Below are 18904 nucleotides of genomic sequence, written 5' to 3' on the forward strand. Positions count from 1 at the left end.
CAGGAAAAGATGCTGGTGTTAGCTTTTTAGATAAAATGTAGAGTAGCAATGAGGATTGATTTGAACAGCATAATAGAAAGATGGCATCTGAGAACCAAATACATATATATCAGATAAGAGGTATCTTTTTTTAAAGTTGTTAAAATAGATAGAACTTTGGTTTTCACCATGCAGAGTCAAACTGATAGCTACTTGCCAACAGGAAATAATGGAAAGATGGGCTAAGATCTTGGTTTGGAAAGGTTTACAGAAGATTTGTGAGGTGTTGATTACTGATAGCAGTTCAGTCCGTGGATTATATTGCACGGACAAGGCGAGAAGTCAAACTAAGAAGAAAAAGGACGGTGTCCTTTGATACTTCTGCAGAGAGGGCTGCTGCTCTCAGAAAACCATGCTGAAGGAGCAGTTGGAGAGGGAGGAAGGAGTTGGACTGTGACAGCGCTGGCTTCCCCGCTGGCGTTTGGGTTGGCTCATGCCGCGAGGCAGCCTCTCAGCACGGGAACTCGCTTCCTGATTGATAAAGGAGGCAAAAAGCTGTTCGAGCCCCTCGCAGGATGAGACTCGCGCGCCTCCAAAGCGAGCGCCTGCCCTATGGACGGAGGCTCCTCAGCAGCAGCCATCTCCTTCGTCCCGCGCTAGACCCCAGGCCCTGGCGGCAGAGCGCGCCGCAGGCGGGAAGAGCAGGGACAGCCGAGGATGAGGACGGGAGGGCAGCTGCTCCGGCAGCTGCGGGCAAGGACCGCGTGTCGCGGCGCTGTGCTGCGGGCCGGCAGCCACCCCGTGGAGCAGGCTGGCCCAGAGAAGAGCGTGCAGCACTGAGTGGGGAGTGAGGAGAGCACCACCCTCGCGAGGGAAAGAGAAGATGAGAGAGGCCTAGAGCCGCCCTTGAGGAGGATGGGAGAGGGCGAGGAGGGAACACGAAGCCCTTGAGGCCAAAGAAGGGAGGAGGGCAATACACGGGAGGCCGCCGGGGGAAAGGGGGCGCCATCTTGTTTGGCGTCTCCACGGCAACGCGCGCGGCTCCCTGGGGGAGGCGCCATCTTGTTTGGCGTCTCCACGGCAACGCGCGCGGCCGGGCCGGGCCGGGCCGGGCCAGGTCACGTCGAGCCGGGCCGCGCCGCGCCGCATCGCGGCCATGGCGGGCGCGGAGCGGCTGGAGGACCTGGATCTCAGCGCCGAGGAAGTGAAGCGGCTCCAAGAGGCCTTCCGCGACGAGCGGTTCCGGGAGCTGCTCGCCGACTACGCGGCGGAGCTGGCCGACCCGGAGCAGCGGCGGCTGTACGAGGAGGAGGTGACGGCCCTGGAGCGGGAGCGCGGCGTGGAGGTGCGCTTCATCCACCCCACGGCGGGCTACGTGCTGCGCACCAGCCAGGCCGGCACCCGCCGCTGCTACCTCAACGTCTGCAGCAACCCGCATCTGGGCCGGCCGCAGCCCCGCGCCGCGCCCGGCGGCCTCCACTGGGCCCTGCCCTACTGCCTGGCGCCGGGCCGCGAGGAGCTGGGCCGCGGCGGCGGCCGCCGCCTCATCTACGACGTGGTTTTCCACCCGGAGGCGCTGCGCCTGGCCGCCCGCAGCGCCCGCTTCCGCCGCCTGCTCAGCGACACGGCGCTGGAGGCCGTGGAGCGCCGCTTCGCCGTGCAGCTCGACCGCGCCAACGCCACCGTCCTCCGCGGCGCCAAATACAAGGGCGCCCCGCAGGCGCCCGTCATCCGCAGCCCGCTGCCCGGCGGCCCCCCGCCGCCGCCGCCCGGCGACCACGGCGACTCCCCGCTGCCGCCCTTCCCCTACCCCTGCCCCGCCGCGCCGCCGCCGGCCCCGCCCGCGCCCCCCGCCACCGCCGCCGCCGCCGCCCGGCCCGCCAGCCCCACCACGCCGCGCTGGAGCCTGCGGCAGCGCTGCTACGTGGACCTGCAGGACTACCGCTGCTGCCGCGACGCGGCGCCCAGCCCCGTGCCCCGCGAGCTGGTGCTGACGGTGGAGCTGCCGCTGCTGCGCTCCGCCGCGCAGGCCGCGCTGGAGGTGCGCGGCCGCCAGCTGCGCCTCGACTCGCAGCGGCCCGCCTACCGCCTGCGCCTGCGCCTGCCCTACGCCGTGGACGAGAGCCGCGGCCGCGCCGCCTTCAACAAGGCCAAGCGGCAGCTCCTCGTCACGCTGCCCGTGGTGCCGCCGCCCGCGGCCGAGGAGCGGCGCGGGGAGGCCGAGCCCGCCGCTGCCGAGGCGGAGGAGCCGCCCGCGGGGGCTGAGGCGGGCGGCGGTGCAGCTCCGCCGGCAGCACCGGGCCCCGGCAGCGCGGCCCCGGCCACGTGCGGCCGCCCCGAGCCCCCCCAGCGCCCCGCCGCGCCGCCCGAGCCCGGCGGCTCCGGCGGGGACCCTCCTCCAGGCCCTCCTGGGAGCGAGGCCCTGCCGACAGCCCCCGCGGACATGGCTCTGGCGCCAGGCTGCGCGGCTGGCAGCCCCGGGGCTGCCCTGTGCCCTCCCTTCCAGTGCCACCAGGACGAGGCCTCCATCACCCTGCTGCTGCTCGTGCCCGACATCCTGCCCCAGAGCCTCAGTGGCGACCTGGGTGCCAACCACTACCACCTCCGCTTCTCCAGCCACTCCGGGTCCTACGCCCTCTTCCTGCAGTTCCCTCCAGAGAACAGGTTGGCTTCCCCGGAGACCAGCATTGACGTGTCTGCCCACAACGCTGTCATCACATTTGCCAAAGCCCCCAGCAGCACCGGGCCCTGGGAGAAGCTCTGCTTCGGCCTCGACGCCTCCGCGCTGCAGGTAACCGCCTTGAAGCGGCACAGTGCGGGTGTTGCGCTCCCAGGAATGTCACGGCTTTTCTCAAGTGCGTGATTTCTGCTGGCTGGGTTTGCGTGTGAATGATCACCTTGGGGAGCTGTTAGGTTATCAGTCCAAGTTCAAAAGAAGCTGGTAGTGAAGGAAATTGCTTCCCTCAGAGAGCCCTTACTGGATTAAGTGGAATGACCTTATTAGTGCTGGCCTCTTCCTAGCTGCACAACGCTGTCACAGTGTTTGGATTGAAAAGACTTGTGTCTCCTGAGCAAGCTTTTCTAGGAAAATTTTGATGATGAGGGAAAACAGAGCCTGTCCTGCATACTCAGCTTTAGTCTTGTAGGCCATGTGAATGGCCGTCTTCTGCACATGCAATGTATTCGTACGAAAAAAAGCAGATGCTTATAATACAAGCATATGTACAAACATACATTCAGCTTCTTGAAATGCAGGCATGTGAGTGAAATATACCTATCTCCCTGTATTTCAGGACAGGATTCCCATTTTACACTAGCTCAATGAGAATAATACAGAAAAGAGTGGCTGCAAACAGCTGTTGATTGCCATTTTGTTGGGCTAGTTCTTTATTCTCTGTTCTTACTAGCCTGAATATGATTCTGGTTTAGATGTTTTATTATTTTGTGTGTCATTAGGCTGTGAATATTCCCTATAACATAAGGAGCTTGGCACACATGCCACACCTGGCTAACAATGCTTAGTGAGAGTTGGCAGTTTCCCCCACAAAAGATGCTGTGTCCAGTTCTGAACTCCCTAGAACAAGAGAGACATGGAGCTACTGGAGAGAGTCCAGCGTAGGGCTACAAGGATGATCAGAGGGCTGGAGCACCTGCCCTATGAGGAACGGCTGCGAGAGCTGGGCCTCTTCAGCCTGGGGAAGAGAAGACTGAGGGGGGATCTTATCAATGTGTACAAGTACCTGAAGGGAGGGTGTCAAGGGGACGGGGCCAAACTCTTTTCAGTTGCCCCGTGTGACAGGACAAGAGGCAATGTGCAGAAATTGAAGCACAGGAAGTTCGGCCTGAACGTGAGGGGGAATTTCTTCACTGCGAGAGTGACAGAGCACTGGACCAGGTTGCCCAGAGAGGTTGTGGAGTCTCCTTCTCTGGAGATACTCGAGGCCCACCTGGATGCAACCCTGTCTACCATGCTCTAGGTGACCCTGCTTGAGCAGGGGGGTTGGACTAGATGATCTCCAGAGGTCCCTTCCAACCTTACCGATTCTATGCTCGTGTTGAGGCACTCTTCCCATGAAGAAGCACTCACAGAGTTTTTGTGGAATACTGCATCATAGTGCAAGCTCAGTGCTTCAGAAAACTTATTATGAACAGTGATTAAGACAGCATAATTCCTGTGTAACTTTTCAGCCCTGAGAGCAATAAAATTCTTTACCGTGTCTACCGTGACAGTGCAAGTCCAGAAAACTGGCTGACTTAAATTATGTATACTGGGATGGCAGCTTGTTGTACAGTAATTACTGCAACCCTAGAAATAGAAAATACTATATAATCCAGAGAGAGATGTTTGTATCCAGTTAGTATATGTGCACCAGAATCTTCACATTTTGTTTCTCATTTAGCAGGCCTAAGTACAGGCTACCTACCTTGTGTGATAGCAGCTCCTCTGAAGGAGGAGCTGATTGCTTCAGGTAAATACTACAGATGAAGAGAGAATATTAAGAGGCACCTACGCTGAGCTGATTAGAAAGCATTTTCCTTCACTTTTACTGAAACAGGAGCTTGCAGATCCGTGCAAGGCAGCATTACTGGTAATCAGTATGACCAAGTACCGGGTGTCAATGCAATGTCAAACCGGTCCCCGTGCAACCTACTGCCTATTCTCTGTAGAGGTGCAGCACGCATGTATGTATAGGAAGTAGAGGCATAACTGCTTTTTCCACCTCTTACCATGCATCATGGTGCATGTCAGCATGCTTTCTCATTGTTTTATGGCATACAGGCCTACATATATGCAAATTTAACAGTCGTGTTACCAGGGGGTGTAACGACCTGCTGCAGTTTCTCAGAGTTTGGCAGAAACAGTAATGTAGTGACAAATGCAGTGGTTTTGAGATACCATTGTGTTACTCTGTTTTGCTAATATTTATCGTTTTAAATTGCTGTAGCAAAGTTCTACATTTTTTAAGGGAAAAAAGCAACGTTCTGTGACTACAAGGGAATATTGCTGACAGCAGTGAATTCAGTTTGGAAAGGGGAAATCGAAGCATAGAATCGGTAAGGTTGGAAGGGACCTCTGGAGATCATCTAGTCCAACCCCCCTGCTCAAGCAGGGTCACCTAGACCATGTTAGACAGGGTTGCATCTAGGTGGGCTTCGAGTATCTCCAGAGAAGGAGACTCCACAACCTCTCTGGGCAACCTGGTCCAGTGCTCTGTCACTCTCACAGTGAAGAAATTCCCCCTCACGTTCAGGCCGAACTTCCTGTGCTTAAAATTCTACTGCAATGTGCCTTCAATAGCTTGAATGTGACTGATCACTATTTTTGCATCTTTTGATCTCAATCTATGATTAAGATGTTTTGTTTGTGCATTCATTAATATGACCAGGGAAATTTCTTGATTGAAAGTTGTTAAAAGGCCATCCATTACCTTTTTGTGAGTTAAATTTTTTAATTTGCTGAACTTAAATATTTGAAAATGTTTTGGGTGGAGTGAGAGGAAAAGGAGACTGGAAACTAGTAACAGGCTATTCATTTATGTAGCAGACTAAAAAGATTGATTTATTCTCAGGTTCAATCCTTTTGGATAGCAGGCCTGCAAATTGAAGCAGTTAAGATAATCTGAGGTCATTTGTTCTTCTTTCTTTCTTTCTTTCTTTCTTTTTTTCTTTTAAACTGCGCTATTTCCCAAAAGTGTCTGTGCCAACATTGATAGCTACATTCGCTCAGAGTGGAGTGAGAAAAATTAATATTTAATTAGAGCTACTATTATATGCTGTCTTCTGTCTATTAACTATTTGTTCTTGACAGCTTCTCTTCTACTTTTATTGATCTATTCTTTTTCTCTGCTGTAATTTCTGGTATGTTTCTGTTCTGAATCTATTTCTGTTGATCTGAGATAGATTTCCTGCATCCAGATCTACAAGGAGTTGCATCAGTCACCAGTGTCCCCAGTGAATAGAAATGTTAACCTCCACCTCCCAGTTGCTCTGTTGTTCCCTTATTTGTGCCCTTCTCCCCCAGTAGCATTGGTAGAGGATGGTAGACAGCGTCTAAAGAAGAGGCAAGTGGTTTTTTTTATGGATAGGAGATTCCTATTCTGGTAACTTCTGTGAAGTAGCTCCTTACTGGAGACCAGGGGGATTCTACATTTTTAAGACTGCTGGGAACAGATTCCTTGCTGGGTTAGTTACTTCAGAAATCTGCCCAGCGTCGTGATGGCTTTCGCTGCAGTGGTTGTTACAACACTCTGTTATACTGCCTGTGTAATTGTCTCCCATTAACTTGCCAAACAGCCAGGAAAATGTGTTATGATAATTGTGCACTGCATGAGCAGAATGCATGTCTTCAGCAGCCTTGTCCCTAGACCATGATGTAGTGCAGCAGCCTTGTCCCTAGACCATGATGTAGTGCAGCATGCATTGCATGATTTTTATTGCCTCCGCACCTGTGCGTAGATCAACACGTGCAATAACAGTGCCAGTAATTGCAGTCCTGCCTTGCTTGCTGATGATGTTCCTTCCTCTTAACACACTATTCTCTTTTCTTGTTAGAAATTGGTCTGATACAAATATTGGCAGAAGAATTAATTTAGATTCTGCTTATGACAATATTTTTGAAACAGAATATCAAGGATTGGTTTTCTTTTTGTAAAGTTAGATATGTTCAAATTCCTGTGCTGAAAGAGGATATATTTAGAGTTCATTTTCCATAGATGCTGAGCAGTCTGAATTCCTACTCAAGCAAAAGCAAATGCTTACATCTAGCAAATCTTTACAGTACAACAGTTGTTGTCACCCCCATCCTCAGACCTTCCATGTGTCATTGCAGTTATTCCTTTATTTGATTGCTCTTGATTTCATTTTGGTTTTCACACTCTCCTGTGTGATAACTCTGTGCTGACTCTAAGGCATAACTTTTTATCAGCACCTACTTTTCTTTCTTGTCAAGTAATTTCACTCCTTGGGCAAACCATAATATCTACCCACTTGTTATGGTGATCAGAAATCCCATAAAACTAAAATTTCCATAACTTGGACTTCTTGGGTCAGAGTCACTTATTTCAGGGCTTAACATTTATCCTTCATCACTGGCCTTTCTCCTCGATTGCTGTACCAGAGACCCAAAGAAGCTTATCTTCCTGCAAGTCTCAGGGCTCTGAATTTTCTGGGGGAAGAGAGACCTAGGACCTGAGAACACCGTCCAGTATCGCTTCCAGAACCACCTTCTGCACTCTGCCTGGACAGAACCAGCAGTAGGTGTTGCTCCTTTATTGTACTGGATAAATCCAGTAACACCATTCTTAACTTCTAGTTGTTCAAATCCTCAGAGCTCAGGTGTAGGAAGCTCCAGCATTAGAGCGTCACCATTTTAAAATAACAGAGTCTGGGGAGTAAGTGTTGAAAAAGAGTGGTTGAGAGTTAAATAACTGTTAAAAATTTTGTAAGCATGCCAGGCAAGGTTTTTGAGAACAGTGTGTCCCAGAATGGCCTCATTTAAGGCAGAGCTGGAGTTGAGAAAGACTTAAATCATGCCTTCTTGAAGCACTGTCTTCTAATGTTTGCTCTCTTGGGATTAAGTGACTGACTTAATAGAAGTAAAAACTGGTCTTCTGTTGGGTATATCTGGACTCTACAGTACATTCTTCAGACTTGTAGGCTCAATAATAATTAATTAATAATCGATAATTAATTCTGCCTGCAATTTTTGGGTCATGTGTGCTAATTTGCATGTGATTAGAAAAAGATTGATTAAAGTAATAACTGCAGTGTATTTAGCAGTCCCTCCCGCTCCTGCCAATCCACATGCTGCCTGCCCTTACTTCTCAGTGGACTGAAATAATTTTATTCAAAGGATGTATGCTTTTCTGTTTAGTAAATGTGTCCTAGACTATTTCTCTTTGAGGGAGGGGATCACTGACATCAACCTATCCCTGATATGTTTGGAGTAAACCGAACATAACTACACAGGGACTTGTGCTCCCCTCTTCCGTCATAGTCCATATACATTCTCACGTGTAATTTATTTCTCATGAGTGCAATCATAAGATTTAACATTGTTAGATATCATGGCACAGAGAGACTTCTTGGTTTTGTTTTCAATACTATACGATGTAGAACCTCTTCTTTGCTTAAGAAGGAAAATGTGAAACCCTCTTGAACAAAAGCCCACGTTATATTATGGAGAATATCAGGATTTATCTCATGTTGAGGTGACTTTGAGGAAGCAAACAACCCTTTGTGGAGTTCCAGAGAAGAGCAGGAGGAATGTTTCTTTTGCTTTACTACAGATTGGGATTTATTTATTTTTAACAATATGAAAAGTATCATACTAAAAATTACTGATTAGTTTATTGTTTAGACTAAGGAAATGTTATGTTGTTTGTGAGAATGGCTTAAAATAGATATCTAAAGGGGAATTCCTTAGTGATAGGAAGCTTTGTTTAACTTTTGTATGATTGCTGACATCTTTATGGAGAACGTTTTAGAAAGGTATGTTACGGAGCATACAGAAGAATTGTGATTTTTGTTTGGCACTGCCACAAGAGCCTTGTGAAGGAGATGCTTTTGAATCTCGTTCCTTTTTTCCTTCAGAAAGGAGCCGGTAAATAACACTTTCGCACTGTAACCCTTGTTGAGTGCATGCATCTGTTGTCACTTGTCTTCCAACCTCTGAACTCCCGTCTTCTGCTCTGGTGAAAGGTATGCTACGAGGCAGCTCCTCCAGGACAACCCCCTGCTACAGTTCGCCTGTTTATGGAAAGACCGTGGAACAGTATTACTTTTAGCTGCCTTTATAACAGGGGGACCTGCAGTCTGACGGTCTTTGTAACTAATCCCCCGTGTTATCTCATCAAATGTAGTGTTTGTCTTGTATAAAAAGTATTTGTCACTCAAACCGTTTGCAAGTGGATGGCTGTATGCAAGTGCCTCTCACCGTGTAATCAGATCTGTTGCACACAGGCAATGCTGACAGATGCACGCACTGAGAAATCTAGTGCCCCAGACACGCTGGCTGTGTGCCTGGCTGTAAGGAGGCCACGTATTTCCTGGAAAAGAAGGCAGCCACGAGCAAGCAGTGGGTGTTGGAGCTGTATCGCTCCCAGCAAAGATGGTGCATGGAAAGAGGCCATGGGCTCGGTGAACTCCCACAAGCACGCTGCCTGGAGGCAGTCCCGGGACTGTCCTCACCCTTGATAATCTCAGAATTGGGACTCTTGTGGAGAAGCGTTTCTTGGTTTGAGCCTACGAAGCATGAAACAGAGAGAGCTGGTTGGAAAGTGAGGTTCATTTACATCTTGAGCCTGATCCACTTTCCTGGAGCAAAATACAAAGTGCACTTGCTTGCAAATCTAAACAGAAGTGCAGGATCCCACCTGAGTGTGAGATCAGATGTAGTCTGGCTGGTTTTCCTGTTGCGTGTAGGTTTTGCTGTTACTTCTGAGCTGTTTTGAGTTGCGTTATAGGCCTTCTCGGAACATTTCAGTCGTGTTTATGGAATGTTATGTTATGGAATACTCTAAAGAGTTAATATACTTTGCTTAAAGGTCACTTCTTGGAAGACAATGCTAGAGACTAGGGTTTCTGTGCTTAGTCCTACAAATGTTTATTTTTGGTTCAATTAATTCTGTGCTCAGTGTTTCAGGACTCTTGGCAAGTTTCGTTGAGAGGTCAGAGAAGGACAGAAAAGGAGAACAGAACAAATGTATTGTTTGTTTGGCTTTTCTTTTGGCAGTAGCCTTTTTTCAAAATTCCATTAAAAATCATAATTAGTTTGCTTCTGCTATAAAACAAGCTAATTTCTGCATAGCCTTTAATTGGGAATGCATTGTGGGAATAATACACATATACGGAGCACAGTTATGTCAGGAAACATTATTAACCTACTGATTAAGCTGGTCAAAGCCTCCTTTAAACTGTTTAATCTTTGCAGCCATGAATTCCATATAGAAGTTTGCCCCCAGTACGATTGCTTTCATTCTTCCAAACTATGAGCTTCAGTTCTCACGCTGCGCAGGTTTGCAGTGCGACTGCACAGACCAAGAGGCCAGGAGATCTGTAGATCTCTGCCCCTTCCCACATTGGCATCTTTTCACTATAAAAGACACACAAATAATGTTAACCCGAAATCTGCCCTCCTTTTAGTCTTGCTGTAATCCCCGTGGGAGGTTACTCTGGATTGTAGCTAGAGAGTTTGGATGAAATTATGTAGAACAAACCCTTCACTTGGGGAGGTAACTATGGGTGAGACCCTCCCTGCGCTGTCTGCTGTTTCTGCTGCAGCTACGCGCTCTCAGCACGCTGCCGGGTGTGTGTGTGCTGGGAAGACATTTTCAAATGATGAAGTGTTCTAGAAGCCAAAGTAATTTCTGCTAACGTTTATGTTAATTTGATCTCAGTTTAGTCACAAAGAAAAATGAGTGTGTACAAACAGCAGAAGACAGTATGTGTGGGGAAAAATAAATTTAAATTCCAAGTTGCTTAGGGGAGTATTTTAAATATGAAGAAATAAACTGTTTAAAACTGAGGAATTATTTTACAAGGTCATTTAAATCATTCTGTGGATGCTTACCCTCTGCTGCTCTTCCGAACCAGAGTAAACAGTCTTTAAAACATACTCGTGAATCTTTTTTTCTTTTTTTTTTTTTTTTTTTTTTTTTTGCCAAGGTCTGTGCTTTGATAACATCTGTGGTAATGCAAGTGCCCCGGTGTGTACTCACTGTGAATGCAAAGTTTGAGTTACAGCTGCTGGCAGTTTGAACGTGCTAGTGATGCTCATCATGTTGATAACACACAGCATTGCTTGTGTGTACAGCACATGATACCTTGATTTATGACAGGCCAGCAGGCACTGCTGTGATAAAATTTTAAGTACTTATTACTTACATTTTAAGTATAGTGCTTTGGGAATACAGTGTCAAGTTGTTATTAAACCTGGTAAAACTGGCTTCTAGTAATTGGAGAAAATGATACGAACATCGTCACAAGCTATAACTTTTTATCCTGGGTATAAAAATAATGATAAACAGACTTTCCATTCCGTTTCACTTCTTTAACGGGATTTCCTGTGAACAAAATAAATTATTTCTCTTTTAATCAAGGAAAAAAAACTTCAGAAAGATTTATTGGGTTCATTGCCAAAGTGCAAAGTCGTGTTTGCCTTCCGGATAAGCGGTTGTTGCTCTCTGCGGCTCGGCAGTCGTTCGTTGCAGGCGTTGCCGCCCGCGCCGAGCGGTGGCTTCAGCCGCTTCTGGGCGGGCGGCTCCGGGGGGGGTACACCTCGCGCTGGGACGCGAAGGGCCTCTCCGCTCTGCTTGCTGCAGCTCGCTGCCTCCGCCTGTGCAAACTGTCTCCTGCTCTTTCAGAAATGTTTCCCTGCGGCCGCTTCTGCGTCCCTCGGGGAGCCGCGCGTCGAAGCGCCGCGCAGAGCGCTCCCTTCCTTACCGCCCCGGAGCCGTCGCACCGCGGCACAGACTTCCCAGGCGGCAGCCTGCAAGCGAACGCGTGGTTAGAATCGATTCAGACAGCGCGGTCTAAGAAAGGAATTTGCTATGTTTTGGCACACAGAAAGCATTTTTGTTAACTGTTGACTTTTAAGGCATCTCCTCTCCAGGTTCCCACACCTGTGATCCGCAGCACTCCATGTAGACATTAACGATCAGGTACCAATCTTATTAAGAGAAGAGATGCACAGCAAGATAGTCCTCTCCCAAAGGGCTTATACTCTCTCTAGACGCAACAAATACGTGTTTAGAGGAAAAAATGATCATTATCCCCATTTTATGCAGGAAAAATGGAGGCAAGGACAGTAGAGGAGAAAGCAGAGTTCCTGAGACCTGAAAACCAAAGTTACTTCTTTCCCTAAGCTGTGTGTTGAGATGTGAAAATCTTGTAAGAGAAATTTTGGAGGAAAAAAATGATAATAAGCACTGGGCTCACTTTGTCCTCAAAGTACGAGCCTCCAGCTTCTGGGAAAACGTTTGCTCCTTTGCATCATGTTTTCACGTATGAAGCACGTCATGAAGACGTCAACTGAAGCTGAATTCCTGGCCTGTGCTTTAAATCTCTCAGTTGAGCGAGGACAGTTGTCTTTTTGGAGTTTTTTCTTCTTTCTTTTCTTTTCTTCCCGCCGCGCTTTGAGGGCGGGCAGGCTCCCTTTCGGCCTGGCTCCGCAGCGCGCTGAGGACGCGGCGGGAGGGAAGCTGAGCTGCTCTGCCTGTGATGTGCGTGGGCAAAATGCTGCCCGCGGAGGTGGAGCTGCGTCTCCTGCGCTGCCCCAGGCCTTGGCAAGATGCAGCTCGTGGGAGCTGAAGTAACGCGCAGGCTTCCCGGGTGCGCGCTGCACCTTCGTCCTTCGCTCTGACACCTCCTCTTAAACTCTGCGGCGTTGGCAAGCTCCGCCACCGGTAGGTGAGTGACTCGGGGTGTCCTTTAAGCAGAAGCAAGCAAGAAAAAAGGCACGTAGGAGTGTTTCTATAAGCCTAAAGCACCAAGAAGCTCCCTCTCTGGCAGACCAGAAAGGAAACAGCATGAGGGGAAAATTTCGTTAGACTTTGCATACAAAAATGCAAGTATTGCTCTTGCTAGAGGGTTTTCTGCAACCATGCTGCAGTTCGGTCTTTTCACAAACTGTCTCTGCATCTCCTGTGTTGGATATTTGCCTGGATTGTAATCTTTCTGGATAGAAAATTAATCTGATCTTGTGGTTTTGAAAACCAGCACAAAGTATGTTATGACTTTCCATATTGTGATCTCTAATTTGCATATTGCAAAAATAGGAAGCTATTTTATTTTTCCCTTGTAGGATTTTTTAAAAGATGGCAGTTAAATTTTGTATCCGAGACACCGTGCGGCATCTGGATGTGCATAAGGCTGCACCTGTGGGGGGCCAGAAGTGTTCAGATTTGCCTTTTTGCGTCTGAGTCCAAAAGATGTCAGAGATAATTGAATTTAACTTTCATTGGAGTGACAAAAGAGTAGAACTGGAATGGGAGATGTAATAGCATTACTTAAAGTAGGTTTGCAATGTTTTTGTACGATTGCCGGTTCAACAGTTCATTGTTAAACAGGAAATGTAATACCCAGAACATAAAAGTGTAGCACCCTGGGTTAGACCGAAGATCTAGTCTTGCTGTGTTGAAGTCTGCCCTTACCTGCAGCCTATAACCAATGTTTTAGGAAGAACGTAAGAACAGGGCAAGCTCTGTCGCTGTTGCGAAACCTCCTCCAGGATATATTTTAGGACCTTTAATACTTGTAACTGATCTAAATCTAAAAACCTGTAGCAACATGTTTCATGCTGTTTGTGAACTGCATTTTAATAGCCTTAAAACATGTCCCAGGCTGTCGTGTTTAACTGTGGATTACCTCTCCGTTTCTTTCGACTGGTATTTACTCTTGCCTAAGTGAAGATGTGAGAAGCCTCCATAGATGGGTGTGAAACAGATACCATCATGTATATTTTATAATTTTTTTTCTTTAGAAGATCTGATCTTGAAAGCTGAGGATTCAGACATACTGGTGTTACAGTCTGCTGAGATGTTTGCATTTTCCTAAAGTAAGACATTGAAGCAAATCCATAAATGTAAAACTTCTCCTTGACTTTAAGACAGGTGAGGGCAGTGGGACAATGTTGTTGCAAACCACTCCTCAGAGGGGATTCTAAGTCTGTGCAATAATCCTGTATTGAGAGGGCAATAAATACACTCCTCTTAACAATTTTCTGTGTATGATGCAGATCCGTACTTCTAATCAAAGTGAGCTAAACACTATTTTTCAATTTCATTTTACCTCATTACTTCCGAATGTCTAAATTTGCAGCTAGAAGTGAGCATGCTGTGAAAGCTGTGCTGTGAATCAGTGCTCTGTTTTTGTTTTCAGCGGGTTTCTTGCTCCAGAATCACTGAAGTATAATATGAAATGTAATCTGTTTTTTCTTTTCTTCAGGAAAGACTGTTTGTCAGTGAAGAAAATGTCAATGGATTTCTAGACACTGTTTTATGCCCTTCCTTTTGCAAACAGTCACTACTGGAAGGTCAGCCATTAATTGAAGTACTTGATGTTACTAAGGACAAAAGTCAAATCAGGTTACAGGTAAGGATCTCTTTGGCAGTAGCACATAACGCTGATTGATTTGTTGTACTTTAACGAGGCAGCATCCAGTGTGACTAAAACAGCTTTGTTCCTGTTTCGTCCTGATTCAGCAGGGAAGACGGTAGAGAAGGGTGTATTTGCGAGTATGTCAGGTTTTAGAAACATAGGTTCATGTTTGTGCCGTTAAATGTGACCACTGGGTTGAAACCACCTATGTGTCATTGGGAAGATGGAGAGCTGTGAGTCTGTCGTTAAAGACGGCGCTTCTTTCCTTCAGGAATACAGAATGCATCTGTGCATTAAATCCCTCATTGGTATTAAAACAAAAATGACTAAGTAACTAAGTAGTATTCATCATTTAGAGGGACCACAGGCGCTGTCGGGGCAGAGCTGATGGCACCATGCTGCAAACAAATCAGGGCAGCTGTCATCAGAACAAAACCAGAATTTTCTTGAAATGGAAATAAGTGGATAATCCCTGTCCTTCATATATACGTGTTTGGGTTAGCGTATTGGAGCGCATGGTTATGAAGACTGCCGTCCATTGCGTGGATACTTTGAGTGGCAGGTGCCGGTATCCAGAGCTTATGCTTAGGGCCCTGAGATCCAGATGGGAGGAGAGCGGAGAAACTGCTGGGGGCATGAAATAGAGAGGACAGAGGGTGCTCGATTAATCCCGCTTTTTCCCTCTGCCTTACTACATAGTTAGAGGAAGCTTTAAGGACTTTTGAAGAGTTGAGTCGCTACGTTTATTCAGTGTAATTTTTTGAATACTGGTGGTTTCCTGTTGTGTAGATAATTAAACGTGGGACTGTTAACCTTAAACTCTGATCTGAAAATCACTGCTGGTAATGTTTAAGGCATCATTCAGGCTATCCTTCTTCCTCAGTCATCCTGTCTGTATAAAGCATGTAGGATGGCCTGTTGCTGGAGTCTGTCACAGGGTTAAAACTACCTCCCTTTACAACGTAGGAAGCTGAAAGACAAAAGTTAAAGAACTTGTCAAAAATCATTTGGGAGATTTGCACCAGTATTAGAAACAGAAATGAGCTCTCTTGGCTTTTCATCTTCTATTTAAAAGCAAGAATATCTCTTTTTTTTTTTAATTTATTGTTTAAGTGCATGGGTCACAGCAGCCACAGTTTCTTTACTCCTTTTGTTTGTCAGAAGAAAATAAAACATTTGTTTTGGAAATAGGAAAATGTGAGTTAAAATCCCCAAATTGACTGGGATTTCTAGTAGACACTGCATTAGAAATTTATTTTAATTTTTTCGTAATAGAAAGATAACACACAGGGGCCATCAGCTTATATCTATGGTCAGGAACTAGAGAGCGCAGATATAGTTAGCGCATACGTGGCTTCTTGGAAAGCAAGTTCAGATTCAGCATGTGACCTCTGGAGCTAAGCTGGAGGACTGCAGAGCTTATCTAAAGGTAGTGGTTCCAGGCTTGCTCGACTGCTTACTTTTGTAACTAGTGTGGACTGTATGTTAAAAAAAAATCAGATTTTTGGAGAGCACATTTGGATGTTTTGGGACCTAAGAAAGGGAAGGTAAAATATCTTAAATCATTCATACTTCCACACGGGAGAACACATTGCACATTGAGTATTGAGAAGGACTCCGTATTGCATTTTTTTCCGTGCTGGAGTGGCTTTGGGGTCAGAGAGGGCTGGGTAAGTGACAGAGCCACGCGGTCTCCGAGTCCATGAGTCCACTTCTAGACTGACCCCTTCCTGCCCCGATATCCACAGAGAGGGACGTGCAGATTACCTGCGAGCTTTTGCTACAGCAGTCAATAGCTAACGGTGAAACTGGATAACTACTATTTAGACAGCACCAGGTCTCAGAATTAATACTGTCCTGAGGCAAATGGGAGCAATTCCTGGATTAACTCACTGACACAGATTGAGAAAGACGGCTCTTTTACCTGCTAAACCTTTCACCTAAGTGTGAGGTTAAAGCACACTTCTCGCAGGGTAAGTTTGGATCCTGTGGCTAATTTTGTAGCCGCAGAGGTGTGGAAACACAAAAGCCTGGGTGTAGTGACTTGCCTTTTTTCCACTGTTAATTGTGATATACCCTGCGATCACTTGGCAGCTGCCCAGCAGCATTTCCTATTGCAGAGGAAGCCGTTTGGAAGCAAACTATCTCCCTAACACTCACTTCCATGTACGTTACAAGATCAGGAAAACCCCAGGACCTTACTGACTTGGCTTTCTGGAAGTAGATGTTCGAGAAACAAGTCCTAGAAGCAGATGTCTTGGCCTGTCTTTACAGTGTAGATTTTTGTGTGCTCCATCAGTTTTAAATACAAAGCAATTTGTTTTCGCAGCAGCCGCAGGAGGCGGCTCATTCTGAACGAGGGGAAAAAGAACAAGCAGTTAACAGCCCAGGAAGAGATCGTGCTGAGAAGACGAACGGCACCGACCTCCAAAAAACAACAGAAAGTAACTGTACTGCAGCTGACACCACTGAAGAACAACGTGCTACGGAAACCAGCACCACTTCCACATCTTTTGTACCAGCTGAAACAATAGGAAAAGTAGGTTGTAGTTCACACCATTGTTCACAGCTTGAACCTTCTGACACCAGTTTAGCAATTCTTGAAAAATCTAAGGGCAATGAACCAGATTTAGACTGTGCTTTCACAACAGCTGAAACGGCCGTGACCGCAGGCTCAGAACAAGCAGGCCTCCGTTCGGAAGGGCAGGCAGAAGCGGAAGGGGGCGAAGCGGCTGCGCGTGCGGAGCCTGCGCACGCCGAACAACGTAGTTCGGGCTGCGGGCCAGCTCCGCCGGTTCTCCGAGAAGTGAACGCGCGGGACGGAAGTGTGCAGGTCATTGGGGATCACACAACTCACTGTGCGGTCACTTTTCAGAATTCTTTGTTGTATGAGTTGGATTAATGTCAGTATTCTGGGATTTCGGTCTGTTCAGTGCTTACTGTGACTTCCACGTGCTGCTCTAGCTCTTCGGGGCTAAGAGCAGAGAACAGGTTCCTGTTTAAACTGTCTTGTTTACATGTCAATTTAAAATACTTACTCTGTTACTGTTTTTTAAGTTAATAAGTCTGACTTTAATACATTTTATGGGCTGAAATGTTCACTTACAAGAAAAGAATGTGCAGTTGAGTAGTTAATATGAGGTAAATTTGAGCTCCTGGAAGAAAATGCATCTTTATTATTTATATAATTTTCTTAATCTGTTGGTAAATTACATACACCATTTTAATATATATATTTTTTCTAATGATTCTCAATAATTGCTGTATTTAGTCCACCTAGAAATAAGCAGTATTCATCATTTTTCAAAACATTCATTTTGTGGTTAACTGTAGGATTAGTGCCAGTGATTTTTAGCAATCATCAAATGAAATTTCTAATTATATGGAGAAGTTCTAATTAGTCTGCTAGAAATGATCAACACTTACACCCTGTGTTCTATCCTAGTGCATCACTTTAGATACACAGTATCCAAACATACCCGTCTGCCCGTCAAAGGCACAAAATCAATTCACAATAAACATTTCATCTGTTCTTGCAAGTATTTACAGTTTGTAAAACAGATTCAATTTATCCAACCTGGCCCTACATTTCTAAACTGGCTGTTCATGATCTCTGGTTTGCTGTTTCCTAGTTCATGCATCTCTGAAGTGCAAAAACCAAAAGGCTGTATCTAATAATAATAATAAAACTTTCAGTTCCCTTTCCTACTTCTTCTGGTCTCTCTTGATTTGTTTAAGATGAAAATATACCTCAGAAGAAAGTTAGATTTGGCTTGTTTCAAATCTGCCCTGCTAAATACAAGGACTTATAGTGGGGGTATGCAGCCCAAGCTTCATTTTTTTAAGTAAGTAAGTTCAGCAGAAGCTACAGCTGCTGAAAGCATCTGCCCTCGTCTTCATGCCAGCACAACGTGGATCCGGCTGGAAGACGAGTGCTCTGCAGGGTTAAGTTTAACGCGGATCTGTTCCATCTCGCAGTTGTGCAACTCTCTGTGGGAGGCATTAAGGGGCTGGCACAGCTTTTTTTTCAACATCAGCACTGACTTTGTGGAACTATGACAACATAGCAAGTAACAAAGCTGTACAAAAACATGCCAGTCCATTACCCAAGGAGAAAGAGCGTTTGATCATGGCATACTCAAAATGAACAGCTGCATATTGTTGTACAAAACCTGTCTGCCTCTCTCTCTCTTGACCATTTGACCAGTGTACTTACTTACATAATGTAGGTGACACACAGCACGTAAGGAGAGCTCTGCTACGCGTCCTGCCAGCTGCTACACACCCTTCCCTCTTCTGCCTAACTGAAACTTTTCCATCCACAGCTGAAGGTCAACGTTACCGCCAAATAGTCCACGCCTAGTAGTCAGCCCCGTCAGGGTAGGTTAGTGTTTGCTTTAACTTCTGTTCCCCCCAAAAAGCTGCTTTTTTTAACATACTACTGCTCCAGTTTTGCTTCAGAGTAAAGTGCCATTAAAGCAGCAGCACCGTTATACTTGGAGCAGGGCTAGTAAGCGCCTCATGGCAGCAACTGGCCGCGCGTCGCGCTGGGCATAGCTTTCAGCTCCGCTTCAGCCTAATTCCATTACACAGCAGTATTTTTCTGTGCACTTTACACAGCTGACTAATTTGAACGCTAACTGTTGAGGATTTTTTTTTTGTTCCATTCATCTCTTTCTCTATTTTAACCTAGTTAGTGAATAGCATTATATATTTAATTTAATTAAGTGTACAGTACTAGAATGAGTGATGGTATTTGTTCAACTCTGGATTTAGTGAATTAAAAAAGGCCCTCCCTTCCACCCACACTCATGACTTTCACTCTAGC

General features: G+C 46.5%; 1 protein-coding gene across 1 annotated transcript; it reads left to right on the plus strand.

Annotated features, from left to right (window-relative positions):
* The first annotated feature begins 1081 nt into the window (after positions 1-1081).
* On the plus strand, positions 1082-17784 carry DNAAF2 (dynein axonemal assembly factor 2). Its single transcript, XM_062577812.1, has 3 exons — positions 1082-2770; positions 13924-14070; positions 16409-17784. The coding sequence occupies exons 1-3, from the start codon at positions 1136-1138 to the stop codon at positions 16976-16978; spliced, it is 2352 nt and encodes a 783-aa protein (XP_062433796.1). The 5' UTR covers positions 1082-1135; the 3' UTR covers positions 16979-17784.
* The last annotated feature ends 1120 nt before the right edge of the window (positions 17785-18904 follow it).

This window comes from Rhea pennata, chromosome 5, assembly GCF_028389875.1.
Source record: "Rhea pennata isolate bPtePen1 chromosome 5, bPtePen1.pri, whole genome shotgun sequence".
Lineage (NCBI taxonomy): Eukaryota > Metazoa > Chordata > Aves > Rheiformes > Rheidae > Rhea > Rhea pennata.